The sequence below is a fragment of the Podarcis cretensis genome, assembly GCF_951804945.1.
Source record: "Podarcis cretensis genome assembly, chromosome: Z".
Classification (NCBI taxonomy): domain Eukaryota; kingdom Metazoa; phylum Chordata; class Lepidosauria; order Squamata; family Lacertidae; genus Podarcis; species Podarcis cretensis.
The window spans coordinates 20,400,829-20,414,969 of record NC_137184.1 but is presented as its reverse complement, the minus strand read 5'-3'; the positions used below and the strand labels follow the sequence as shown (position 1 = coordinate 20,414,969).

Here is a 14,141-nt window from a genome sequence, read left to right as displayed (position 1 = left end):
ATGAGGTGGCCAAAGTACTGGAGCCTCAGCTTCACAATCTGTCCTTCCAGTGAGCACTCAGGGCTGATTTCCTTCAGAATGGAGAGGTTTGATCTTCTTGCAGTCCATGGGACTCTCAAGAGTCTCCTCCAGCACCATAATTCAAAAGCATCAATTCTTCGGCGATCAGCCTTCTTTATGGTCCAGCTCTCACTTCCATACATCACTACTGGGAAAACCATAGCTTTAACTATACGGACCTTTGTTGGCAAGGTGATGTCTCTACTTCTCAAGATGCTGTCTAGGCCTGTCATTGCCCTTCTCCCAAGAAGCAGGCGTCTTTTAATTTCGTGGCTGCTGTCACCATCTGCAGTGATCATGGAGCCCAAGAAAGTAAAATCTCTCACTGCCTCCATTTCTTCCCCTTCTATTTGCCAGGAGGTGATGGGACCAGTAGCCATGATCTTCGTTTTTTTGATGTTGAGCTTCAGACCATATTTTGCACTCTCCTCTTTCACCCTCAATAAAAGGTTCTTTAATTCCTCCTCACTTTCTGCCATCAAGGTTGTGTCATCTGCATATCTGAGGTTGTTGATATTTCTTCCGGCAATCTTAATTCCGGCTAGGGATTCATCCAGCCCAGCCTTTCGCATGATGAATTCTGCATATAAGTTAAATAAGCAGGGAGACAAAATGCAGCCTTGTCGTACTCCTTTCCCAATTTTGAACCAGTCAGTTGTTCCATATCCAGTTCTAACTGTAGCTTCTTGTCCCACATAGAGATTTCTCAGGAGACAGATGAGGTGATCAGGCACTCCCATTTCTTTAAGAACTTGCCATAGTTTGCCATGGTCGACAATTTTAAAAATACACTTGCCACTTTCCAGTCCTCAGGTATGACCTTATGAACAAGTCATATGTTTTTCTTAGAAGATCACCAGTTTCACAGAACTCTCAGGTTGATGCCATTTGTCCCCAGAGATTTGTCAGTTTTTAATCTGTCAACAAGGTTTAAAAATTCCGTCTCTTGTCATCACTGTTGGCATCAGTTTTTCAGACTCCCTTCCTGTGAAATTTTGTTCAGGTGCAGGAATGGCCCCTACATCTTCCACACAGAAGACAGATGCAAAGATTGCTTCTGTGCAATCTCCTTTGAGACGTAGCAGCCTGGAGAAGGTCACTGTTATAAACTGATGTCATCTTTAAACCTTGAAGATTAAGGTTGTACCTATTCTCAATCCAGACAGATTGAAGGATGACTTAAAAGTTGGGGCCATTCCTCTTGCTAGTCAAACCAATCATATTTAGCATTATCTTGCTGTATTGCTCTCCCCAGGTCACACATGGATTTAGATGAAATCATAATCAGTTTTCTCATCTTTCATTTGTTTTGCTTACAAAAGCACATCAGAAGAGTCTGCTGGATCAGGCCAGCAGCCCATTTAGCCCAGGATCCCATTCTCACAGTGGCTAAACAGTTAGTTGCCTGTGGGGAAACCAGCAAGCAGGACCCAAATGCAAGAGCAACACTGTCCCCTCCAGCTGTGGAGGCAGAAGATAGCCACCCTGGCCATTGCTAGCCCTCTCCTCCTCCATGAATTTGCCTAATCCTCTTTTAAAGCCATCTAAGTTGTTGCCCATCACGGCCTCCTGTGGAAGCGAGTTCCATAGTTTAACTTGCCCTGCATGCACTGCATGTCATTTCTTTTATGTGTCCTGCATCCTCCAAACTTCAGCTTCATTGGGTGTCTATGAGTTCTAGTCTTATGAGGGAGGGAAATAAACTTTCCTCTCTCCACTTTCTCCAGTCCATGCATAACTTCATAAACTTCTATATCATCTCTCGGTAGTGGCACCCGCCCTGTGGAACGCCCTCCCATCAGATGTCAAAGAGACCTGACATTCAGAAGACATCTTAAGGCAGCCCTGTTCAGGGAAGTTTTTAATATGTAATGCTGTACTGTTTTTAACACTGATTGGGAGCCGCCCAGAGTGGCTGGGGAAACTCAGCCAGATGGGCGGGGTATAAATAATAAATTATTATTATTATTATTATTATCTCACCTCTCCCTCGGCTTTTCTCCTAACTAAAAAGCCCCAAATGATGCAGCCTTTCTTCCTAGGGGAGTCTCTCAACCGCCTTGATTGTTCTGGTTGCAGCTTTTCCGAACCTTTTCCAACTCTACAATTTCCTTTTTGAGGTGAGGTGACCCGAACAATGTAGAGTACTCCAAATGCGGCCACACCATAGATGTTCTATAATGGCATTAGGATAATGTTTCAGTTAATAACCTCAAACCCTCATGATGGGGTGAGCTGTAACTCAAGCCAAATAAATGTTTAATTTCCATTTCTGTAAATGTTCATGAGATTCCTGCATTGCAAGAGTTTGAACTAGACAAGCCTTTGAGTCCCTTCCAGCGCTACAGTTCTGTGATTCTCTGTGTGTTTTGGGACCGTTTTATGTCATCCTTTTGTGTAAGAAATGATGTTTTGTTCGTAAACGAATACCAGTTCACACTGCATCATAAACTAGACATGGGATCTTGCCTCTTTACAAGCTTGAGGATAAACCACTTCAAGTGTCCGTTTAAGATGTCCCCTTTTGAAGTCTTTCCTTGTTTGTTGAGTGGCCTGTCAGCTGATGAACTGCCTTGTGAGGTTTGACGTCCGATTAATCCAATTGAACTTCCATTAAATGTGCAACAGCTTCATAGATATTAGAAAAGCCCAGTTGTTGTTTTTCAAAATGCTGCTGTGCTTAGTGAAGACAATGATTTATTAACCTACTTTAACTTTAGATCTGCCAGTTGGAACAAGGGATGGTCAGTAGACATTGATAATGAAACAAACTAGTTTTTCATAGACTTGTAGAGTTGTGAGGGATGCTAAGAGTCATCTAGTCCAAACAATGCAGGAATCACAGCTAAAGAATCTTCAACAGAAGAGCATCCAACCTCTGCTTAAAAACCGCCACTGGGGAGTCTACCACCTTCTGAGGGAGTTTGTTCCACAGCTAAACAGCTCTTACCATAACAAAATACTTTCTGATGACCTTCATTATTGTAGTATGAATTCATTGGTACTGATCCTCCCCTCTGGAGCAGCAGAAAACAAGCTGGCTCCATGGGACAACCCTTCAGATATTTGAAAGTGGCTCTTGTATCTCCTCTCAGTCTCCTCTTCTCCAGGCTAAACATACCCAAGTCCTTCAACTGTCCCTCATCAGGCTTGGATTCCAGACCCTTGATTATTTTGGTTGCCCTCCTCTGCACACCTTCCAGCTTGTCAATATCTTTCTTAAATTGTGATGCTCAGAACAGACCCCACGTGGGGTCTGACCAAGGCAGAATAAAGCAATGCAACGCTTCCATTGATCTTGGCTTTTTAATCAAGATGTACAGTTGTACCTTGGTTTTCCAACAGCTTAGTTCTTGAACGTTTTGGCTCTTGAACGCCACAAACCCGGAAGTGACTGTTCCAGTTTGTGAACTATTTTTGGAAGCCGAACGTCCAGCGGGGCTTCCACAGCTTCTGATTGGCTGCAGGAGCTTTTGACAGCCAATCAGAAGCCACACTTTGATTTCCGGAATGGTTTCCGTTCGATTTCCAAGGTACGACTGTACTTTGTGCCAGAGTTTTTCTCATAAGGAGGATGGAGAAGGGGAAGCATTTTCAACAGGATTGTGATGGCATGTAGCCAGTAATTACAAAGAAAGATATTGCATGCCAAATGTTGCAGACTTCATTATGGGTCTTGGCCATCTATGAGTGGGACAATTTGTACAAAACAACACAATAGTTTATAACAGGATTCTGTAATGGTGTTATGCTTTTTTGTTTCCTAATTAGAAACTTGCTCAGGTTATTGAAATGAATGCAGACTTGTCCATTATGGAGAGCAGAGCTTTCCAATTTTTTCATGTTGGTGACACATTTTTTAGGCATGCATCATTTTGCAACACAGTAGTTCAGTTTTGCATCATTTGTGACACAATCATTCAGTTTTCCTAGCAAACCGGAGGTTAAGCTAGCCCTTTTCCAGCCCTGGGAAAAGCGTGGGGCGCGTTTGCATGACACACCTACACACTGCAGCCGACACACTAAAGTGTTGTGACACACAGTTTGGAAAGCTCTGGTGTAGAGGCTTAAATGAACCAATCCATACTTTGAATCTGTACTGTGTTTTGCATTTCCATTCCTAGGACTATTGCCACAGCTTGGAAACTTGGATGATTCAGCTAAACTCTACAGTAACTTCATTTGTTAATTAATTAATTGATTGATTGACTTCATGAAATTTATATACCATTTGATTGTAGAAAACCAGAAAAAAGAAAGAAAGAAAGAAAGAAAGAAAGAAAGAAAGAAGCAAGCAGTGAGGTTATTAGTAAAAGCAAAACATTTAAAAAAATTAAACTAGTAATAAACTAAAAACACATCCATCTTCTAAATATCTGGATAGGCTTGTCTGAACAAGAATGCTTTTAGCAGATGCCAAAAAAGAGTACATTGAAGGCTCTTGTCTGATATCAGTAGGCAGGGAGTTCTGAAGTGTGGGTGCCTCCACACTAAAAGATTGATTTCTTACAAATGTGGATTGAGCATCATTATTCCCTTTCATTATTAACAGTGCTTTGTTACTTTCCCACTTAGGTGACTACGAAGGCTTTGCTAAAGCACGATCACCTGGAGAGAAGCCAGTGATAACACGTCCTCCAGTGAGACCCCCGGACCCTCCGTGCAAAGCCCCAGCAGCGCATAAGGCAGAGGCCGCCTCTGTGTGAGTAGCAAAGCAAGACGCATTGAAGGAGATAAATGGCCTGGCAGGATGCTCCAGAAGGCATAGGCATAGGGGGACCCAAAGAGGTTGCCCTGAAAGATGGGCTAATCTGTGGAGGGTGAATGGGGATTTATTTTTTATTTACTTTTTAGGAATAACAAAGCAAAAGTATCAGGATATCCTCAGAAACCTTCCTGGTATAAACCTTAGGCTTCCTTTCCTCCTTACTGGTGTACAGTTGCATCATATTTGCAATCTCAACCACATATGGTTGAGGGATGGCTTTTTGAAATTGTGCAAATTGGGTCTTCTTGGGGTTACCTGGAGCATAAAGGGCTTTAAAGCGCTCCACTTTGCTTTGGGGGGGGGGGCATGAGGCCTGCTTAGTGCATGAGCTGTGGGAGTACTGGGGTTTCTCTCTCCCCCTCTCTTTGCTAGATGTGGGGTAGCTTCCAAGGGTTTGGGTATACACGATTTTCCTGTGCACATGGAACCCTTGGAACTGAACCCCCACATAAATTGCAATTGTACCGCAAGTCGAGCAGTTAATGTGCATAGCAACTGGCCACTGTGCAAATTCACCTGACCTCATGGAAGAGGGAGTTATGCACATTTTCCAGTCAATATGCATAATCTCCAACATGCTTTGGGGGAAATGTACATATATTGACTGGATTTTGTACATCCTCCAGTTGCTATGCATAAACTCCAACAGGCATGTTGATCAGAGAGTGTAGAAATGCACATACTGATTTACATGTTGGGGATTATGCGTAGTGGCTGGAGAACATACAAAATTCAATTGATACATTCCCTAAAGCCTTTTGGAGAGTGTGTCTCCATGAAATGTGCAAAATTCCCTCTTCCTTGAAAAATTATTTCCATGTTCTTCATGAGGCCTAGTGAATGTGCATGGTGGTCAGTTATGTATATTAACCACTGAACTTACATTCCCCTGAGCATTTCCTAAGTTAAATGCAACATAAATTATACTGGGCTCTTGGTTCTTGGATCACCCTATTACTAGTTTAGTAAGAAAAGCAAACTAAAACCTTTCTCAGAAATAGCTCTGAAAGAAAATTATATACAGACATTATAAGTACATACATATACAGTTGCCACTCAAGAAAGGTGCAGTGGGTTTGGCTGTTAACCTTGCTGTAACGTGTCCCGGGGGGAGATGTTCCAAAGAGTGAATAATCTGCCATTCCTTGTGGGAGGTTGAGGAATGATGTTGACAGCTGTCTGACTAGCACATCGCCTTCTGCTTCTGCATTTACGCTGCCTCTCTGACTGTAACACAAGTGACATGCTTTGCAAACTGCAAATCAAGGCAAAGATGGTTTGCAAACTGATACCCGTTGTTCCGTTTCAGTCTCTCTGCGTGTCAGTAGCATACCTGCAAATGCCCTGAGGGTCCTTGGTGTGTGCATTCTGCATGTGTCCTTTGCACGTATGTCACATAGCCATAAAGCTAGGCAGCACATTCTTCCTGCCCTACACTCAGGGAGCATGCACACACATCTATTAGGGTTGCCATATGTCCTCTTTTTCCAGGACATGTCCTCTTTTTCATGGGTTGCCTTAGGAATCCATAGTTAAAAGTTGAAGTCTGCAAACATGTCCTCTTTTTTGCTCTTCAAAATATGGCAACCCTAGATCTGTGCCTTGGCATTCCAGATTCTGCACCAAGGAAAACAATTCACCATAAGCATGTGTATCAATAGAGCATAATTTTTTTGCTAGTTCTGTGGAGGAGTGTGACTTTGCAGGGGCTTCTAGTAACGTCATCCCCAAGGGCCTTTAATCTTATTTGACTACCCAACAAGCTTCCCACACTTTGGCAAGTATCATCCACCCCCTTTTCAAGTAGATCTTTGCAGTCATCAGGCTAGAAGCTTGCCCTTATTCAAAAATAAAATCGGAAAAACAGGCTTACAACAAGCTGACCTGCACACTCCTCTCCACTTTGTGTGCTCCTATGGACTTTGAGAGTGCATCTAAATCTGCCTCTCTTCACTCAAAGGTAATTTTTTGCTGGTTTTCAGGTGAGTCCTTGAAATAATAGCCTTCCTCTCCCAGGATTAGATGAAGGAAGCATTTTTTCTTTAAGGATATGGGAGGGATATTGAAAGCTATTTGATAGTAGAAGGAACTCCTTCAGGAAATGGTAGCTTTTGGAAGTTTTAAAGCAGAGTTTGGATGGCCATCAATCATGGATGCCTTAGTTGAGATTCCTGCATTGCAGGGGGTTGGACTAGATGGCACTTGGGTTCCATTCCAACTCTACAATTCTATGATTCTATTAGTGGCCCCATTTTCTTCCATGTGGAGAGGCCGCTCAAGCTCAGTAGTATTAGTGAAGACTGTATTGTCCAACCATGGTTCTTCCCTGACCTTTCCCATTTACCTAACAACTTAACTTGGGAGTGTTTGCCTAAAGATCTGTTGCTTCATCATGCAAAATGAAATGAAATGAAAATGTATGTTCTGTGCTGGTTCCTTTTGCAGGGTGGCCTCCAGGACAAAGTTTTTTGAGACAGCTTCCTTCAGGAGAGGGAGGTAAGGCAGTTCATTCAGACTTGCAATAGGTAACATCCCATCACAGAGTGGTACAGAGGCAGTGTGGCAAAGTGGTTATAGTGTTGGACTAGGGACTTAGGAGACCAGAGCTCAGAATCCCTACTGTGTCATGAATCTCACTTAGGTGACCTTGGACCAGCTGTTGCCTCTCTCAGACTAACCTACCTTTAAATGGGGAGGGGGAGAACCACGTATGCCACCTTGAGTTCCTTGGAGTACAGGTGGAATCTAAGTGAAATAAATAAATAAATAAATAAATAAATAAATAAATAAATAAATAAATAAATAAATGAACTTGTATAGTATTTTGAGAGCAAGTGTGGTGTAAAGTTTTCTATTCTTAAAGTTGGGAATAGAGTAGTTGCTTTAGAAGAGGGTAATCGGGCATCTGAACAACATGACCAGTCCAACGAAGTTGGTGTTGAAGAATCATTGCTTCAACACTGGTGGTCTTTGCTTCTTCCAATACACTGGCATTAGTTTGCCTATCTTCCCAAGTGATACATAAAAATTTTTGCAGACACAGTTGACAGAATCTTTTGAGGAGTTGGAGATGGCGTTTGTAAGTGCTCCATGTTTCACAAGCATATAGTAAAGTTGGTAGTACAATAGCTTTGTAAACAAGCATTTTGGTTTCCCTGCAAATGTCCCAGTCCTCTAACGCTCTGCACTTTGATCAAGATTTTGGCATTGATGTCGTCCCTTGTGGAAAGACAACTGCCCAGGTAGGGAAAGTGATTGAAAGGGAGAAACAAGCTAAGAGGAAGACCTGTTTGGCAAATCCTCTCACCGTGATCAACTCCTGCCCTGAAGCCTATGTCCCCACTGTGGAAGGATGTGTGGATCCAGTATTTGCCTCCACAGTCACTTACAGACTCACTGCTAAGACTGTGTTCATGGAAGACAATCTTACTCAGCTATGAGTGATCGCTAAAGAAGAAGCGTAAAGATTAGTGTGTCAGAATAGGGCTTGGGAGACACCAGAGTTTGAATCCCCCACTTGGCCATGAAACTCATTTGGGTGACTCTGAGCCAATCATTCACTTTCAGGGTTGCTGTGAAGAACAAATGGGTAAGTGAGACCCTATGTACATCACCTTGCACTCCTTCAGGAAAGATGGGATATAATTGTAATAAATAAGAATAAATTATGCAAGAAACATCTTAAGGCAAGTTAGAATCACAGAATTAAAGTGGGTCCTAGTAATAGACACCTCAAGAGCCCGAGAGTCTGTTGGTGCCAAGCACAGCAGATGTTGGGGTTGCTTCAGGGTTCCATGTTCTGGCTTGCCAGACGGAGCAGCTGCCACGTTGAGGTAGCATATACTCTGATTTAGGCGGCATCCACACAGCAGTTTATTCCATTTTCACGACTCTTCGCTGTTAATTTCCACATTACACTTGAGCTTTTGCACAGCACAAAGGCCACTTATTTATAAGAAACATTGGAATGCTGCTTTGTCATAAATAAGCAGTATACAGCAATAAAAACATAAAAGGTTTTTTTTTTTTAAAAAGTTAGAAACAGAGAACAGTTAATCACAGTGGAAGGATACATTCTTACTGGCCCACAGAACATAAACGTTTTTGGCAGCTGTTTAAACGTTGCCACAGAAGGTGCCCACTGAATCTCCAGTAGCAGAGAGTTCCAGAGGACTCGGCCGATGATACTAAAGGCTCGGTTTCTCATAGTCGTGAAATGAGCCTCACCAATTCAGGAAATAAGCCATCATGCTGCTGCAGACAGTCTCTGTGACTGAGCTAGGATATTATAACGGTTCAGGCACTCTGTGAGGGCATACCCTGGACTTCTGAAAGTATAGCAGAATTAGCAAGAGTTAGTGATCATTCCCATGTTATTTGCACACTTATTTTTCCTGGAAGCAAGTAATGTGGAAATGAGCATTAAACATTTGCTATATTCTGCTATATTTTATGTCCTGCGAAAGCTCCAGTATAATGCAGAAATTAACACTTAGCGATGTAGTAATGAAAACTACAAAATAAACCACTGTGTGGATGCAGCCTTAAAGTCACCAATGGTGCAACGGTGCCACTCTGCTATCCTAACTTCACTTTGCTGTTCTAACTTTCTTTTGCACCAGCCGATGGGATTTAGTTCTGTCTCCTTCACTTGCCCTGCCTCCTAGCTGGCCTTACCCAAGGTTTAGGGTTACATTGTGAGTGAACAAGTTTTAGTTTATTTATTTGCTTGAGAATCAGCGGTTGTGTAGGGGTTAGAGTGTCGGACTGGGACCTGGGAGACAAGGGTTCACATCCCTGCTCAGCCATGAAGCTCACTGGGTGACCTTGGGGGCTGGTCACTATATATCTCTTAGCCTAACCTACCTCACAGGGTTGTTATGTGGATAAATTGGGGGAGAGGAGAACTATGTACACCATCTGGAGCACCTTGTGTATAAAAGGTGGGATACAAAGGCAAATAATGCTTGCTTGCTTGCTTACTCACTCACTCATTTCCATGCTTCCCTTTGCAGCTCTTCATCACCACAAGGCAGACTCCCCAGTGATGAGACCTGAAGGATTAATGGTAAGCTGGGGGGTGGGGGGCTTAGAAAATTGTTCAGTGGAATCCTGAGTTCTGGGGGTGTTTGTAGGTATGGTGATTCCCTCTCAGCTGTGCCCTGAAGTGGTACAGTCCCAGCATGTCCACATCGGGGTGTGTGTGCAGCAATCCTTTTGAGTCCTTGGGCACCACAGCCATCCAGGGAGACTCTCCAGGCACCATTACTCCAGTGCCACCTTCAGATGCCAGGCAAAAACATTCCTTTTTAATCAGGTCTCTAGCTTTTAATGGTCTAGGGTCTTTTAGAGTGGGTTTGATTTTTCAATTTTTCTCAGTCCATTCAGACATAGTAGGAGATATGTACACACACCCCACCACAATTTTTTAGCTGTTATGATCTTACCATTATAAACTTAAACACTATTTCCCATCCTTTCCTGGTTATGTTCTGATACAAGTGACAGAATCTTGCAATAATTCCTTCATCCAAATGGGAGAGAAATATTTCCCTTCTTGTTTTAATATATGTGTGTATTTGACCTTTTTTTAACAGCTGCTTTGAGTTGTCAGTGGCTTAAAAAAAAGTGGTGAATAAATTTAATAATATGAAAAATGCTTTCTTCTGGCCTAATTTCAGTGGAGAGAGGGGCAGTGTGTGATTTTTTTTTTGGGGGGGGGAGCATGGAAGACCTTTTTGAGGCAGGTACTCCCACAGCCAGCACACTGGCAAGCCCCTTGCTGCATTACATGACATTCTTGGTGGTGTTCATAGATTCCTTGAATTGTAGAGGTGGAAGGGATTCCTATCCCCTGCAGTGCAGAAATCACAGTTATATTGTTATGCTTTGATTGATGCAGTTTGTGTTCTCTCCCTTCCCCGCTCTAGACTTGTATGTCTGATCCTGGCTGGTTCCAGAGAGATTTGCCACAGCCCCTCCTCCAATTCTCCCTCTCCTGGTTCGTGAGTCTTGCTGCGTAGATCAGCTCTTATTCCAAGATCTCATCGTTGAAGCATACCGTTCTGAATAGTTTCCTAAGAGAACAAATCCATCTTGCCATCGGTTTCCGAAAGTAGCTCCTTCTTTCCTGCTTCCTCCATGTTTCTACTGTTGCCTGTATCCAAGAACACTTGTTTGTTTCCCTTTGGGATGTTTGGGAGAAGTTGGAATGCCATGGCTGGCCAAGGAAGAGAGTTGGTGGGGGAGGGTGCACGCAAACAGTTTTATCCACCCTGTTCCACATCCCTTTAATGCGGCATGGTGGACCTACACCAAGATTTATGTACAGGGCTTTGGGGGAGCACCAGCTTTTAGCGCACTGGCTGTCTTAAGACAAATCACTCTGTGCATTGTGGGGGACGGGGTGTGGGGAGATGGACACTTCTTTCTAAATCCTTTTGAAGAATGCGAAGACATTTCCAAGTGGGGGTTCTCCCCCACAGCAAAGCACTGAAGAATGAACCTTTTGATTTTCTGCAGTGGAACAGAGAGCAATTTTGGTGGTTATGCTGCCTCTGCATCCTCTGCTTGGCCTCCCCAGGTGGAAAGCAGCCCTCTGCTATTGTGCACTGGAAGGAGACAGGACCATCCTGTATGGTTTTTGTTCCACCCTGAAGCAGACAACGAGAGAGCCTATGATTTTTTTTTTGGGGGGAGACCCCTTCACCTCCTGCCTGAGGCACTTATACACATGGTGACTTCATCATCAACATGCCTCTCTAACTCTGGTCTACTAGGGAGGAGGTAGAGGTACTTTCAACATTTCAGCAGAGATGTTCATTTTCCTGGTTCTTGGAATGCACCATGGTTCTCCACCCTATGTCTTGTGTTTTTCAGGAGTGTGGTCAAAAGCACTCCTTCGGATTCTGTGGCTTTGAAGAACTGGCTTCCCATCACAACACACACAGGTTTCTGAGGACCAAAGCACAAAGCATCAAGGCAGACCAAGCAAGACCTTTTTTGTTTGTTTGTTTAAATAATAATCCAAACTCAGTTTATATTGAATGTTAGAATCTTTACCGATTCACATGTCTCCTGTAAAAATATATATAAAAACCACTCTTTGGCTTCGCTTTCTTCCTGAAAACAAAATAAAAACACCCTGGGCATTCAAATATTGCCGACAATTCTGCCTTTTTTTCCAAACACAGACTTTCGTAGGGCTGGAAGGATCTTCAAAATGTGGTTGAAGGTCACAACAGCAAGAAAGCTGTCCGGAGGGTGGCAACATAAGAACGGGCCTTCTCTGCAGTGGCTCCCTGTCTGAGGAATGCTCTCCCCAGGGAAGTTTGCCTGGCGCCTTCATTATACACCTTTCGGCGCCAGGCAAAAACGTTCCTTTTTAACCAGGCTTTTGGTTTATTTGATTGACATCCTATGCCCTTTTAAAATGTGGTTCTTTTTTGGGGGGGTGTTATTGGGTTGTTTTTACTTTGATTATATATATTGTGGTTTTATATTTTGATTTTGTTCTGTGAATTGTCCTGAGACTTAGGGCAGTATATTAACTAGCTAACTGCTGTAAATAACTAACTGCGGGCAGAAGAAATTAACACGTAAAGTAGAAAGGTTTCCATCCCAATCCAGTTGCTGCACACAATCTCTGCATGGGTACAATTCAGCTACTTCTCCTTCATCAGCTTTACCAAAGCCTTAAACTAGTAGGAAGCAGGGAGGGGTCTTCTAAGCAGCAGGAACACTTTGTATTCAAGATAGACAGGCAGAACCTTTTACAAATGCGCCGTCCTAAATGGGAAGGGCCAACACCACAGCAGGAACCCCGTTTTAAATTCTCAAGGAACCCTGACAAACCCACCAGTAGCCCATGCTGCCAGCTAGTCAAGGAACGCCGGGAACATGAGAAAATATGCTTATGGTATGCATGAAACTGGGTTTTTCGTTTTTCAAGAGAATGTAAGCAGAGCTGCTGTAGAAGTGGAAACAGGATCCAAGGATGTCCAGAGGTTTAGGGTGGGAGGGAGCCTATATCTGCCCTGCAGGGCCAACACTTAATGCAGGGTATGGCCTTCCAGGCTCCAAGCAGCACTGACATCTACAATCCTGCTTTGTAAGCAGAATGCTAAGCTCAGAGGCATAAAGAATTTTTGAGTTTGTTCTGTGTCCATACACACACATGTTTAGTCAGTGGTCAAAACTAAACATGGCGATGCATGGTCATTCTGATGTTCATGCCGTCCTCCTACTCAAGACACTCAGAAGTTTCTGTCCAAGTAACAGCAAGTCTGTTAATATAATTGTAGATAGATCTAGTGAAGGTAGAAAATATCCACTCACCGGGCCCAGTGGTGGGTGAGGTTTGTGGCCCGGCACGCCACTCCGCTGGCCATTGTTCTGCCCACCCCCTTGGTCGCCACAGAGCTTTCTGGGTTCCCGGAAAGTTGTGGCCATTTTAATCCCAAGTACTTTGCCATGTGTTTTCCTTTATCTGAGGCCTGGCTCCCGGAGAGCAGGGGGACTGTGCCTGGGCACGCAATCTGCATGTCCCCCTTCTCCTGGATTGGGTAGTGTTAAGTCCTCGAGGTTGTAGTGACCAAAGAAGAAAGCATGGAGTCGTTAAGCCAATTTCAGTGTTCTTAGTCCATGATTCCAGTCAATCAATGGATTGTGCAGGTGTTCCATGTCCTGATCCCGTTGCAGCTAGGGGGAAATGTGGAAGATGCACCAAATAGCAGCAGTTGACACGCAACATGTGCTTTATTGTATTCTAGCTCTTGTGGCCATTTTCTCCGCAAAAGGTCCGGGGGGTGGGGTGGGCGTTGAGCACCATCATGTGATGTGAAATTGGTACATTTTTCACCAGGCCTCCATTCATCATAAGCTAAAAGATGTCCAGCAATTCCACACACTATTTTTGTGAAATTTAAGGCACTTAAGGTATCTTCCACCGGTTGTGTGGGGTTGTTTTTTTGTTTTTGTTTTGGTCTTGTAAAGTGATTAGTTGCAATGATTTTAGTGATGTTAATAAAGTTAATAAAGAAGGAAAATCCTTGTCTGTGTGTTCTGTTAAGTTGCAACCATTTTTTGTTGTCAGAATTTTATATGAGCAAAATGGCCTTCCCCAACCTTGTGTCCTCCAGGTCTTGGGCTATGACTCCCATGACCCTTGACTGTTGGCCATGCTGGCGGGTCACCGACTCCTCATCCATTCTCTACTGAAAAGCAACCTTGATCCCAGTAACTTTTCCTTCACCACTGAGAGTATGTTTTGCATTGCCTCCTAAAATCTCTACCTGGCATGACTGTCTATGAT

General features: G+C 43.4%; 1 protein-coding gene across 2 annotated transcripts in view; it reads left to right on the top strand.

Annotated features, from left to right (window-relative positions):
- OPHN1 (oligophrenin 1) overlaps positions 1–13,875 on the top strand; it is a 120,284-nt gene extending 106,409 nt beyond the window's left edge. For both annotated transcript variants that reach the window (XM_079961276.1, XM_079961277.1), the window contains 4 exons: positions 4,636–4,762; positions 7,274–7,324; positions 9,844–9,896; positions 10,759–13,875. In XM_079961276.1, the coding sequence (XP_079817402.1) occupies positions 4,636–4,762; positions 7,274–7,324; positions 9,844–9,886 (221 nt within the window). In that variant the 3' untranslated portion in view covers positions 9,887–9,896; positions 10,759–13,875. The remainder of the gene's footprint in view (positions 1–4,635; positions 4,763–7,273; positions 7,325–9,843; positions 9,897–10,758) is intronic.
- The last annotated feature ends 266 nt before the right edge of the window (positions 13,876–14,141 follow it).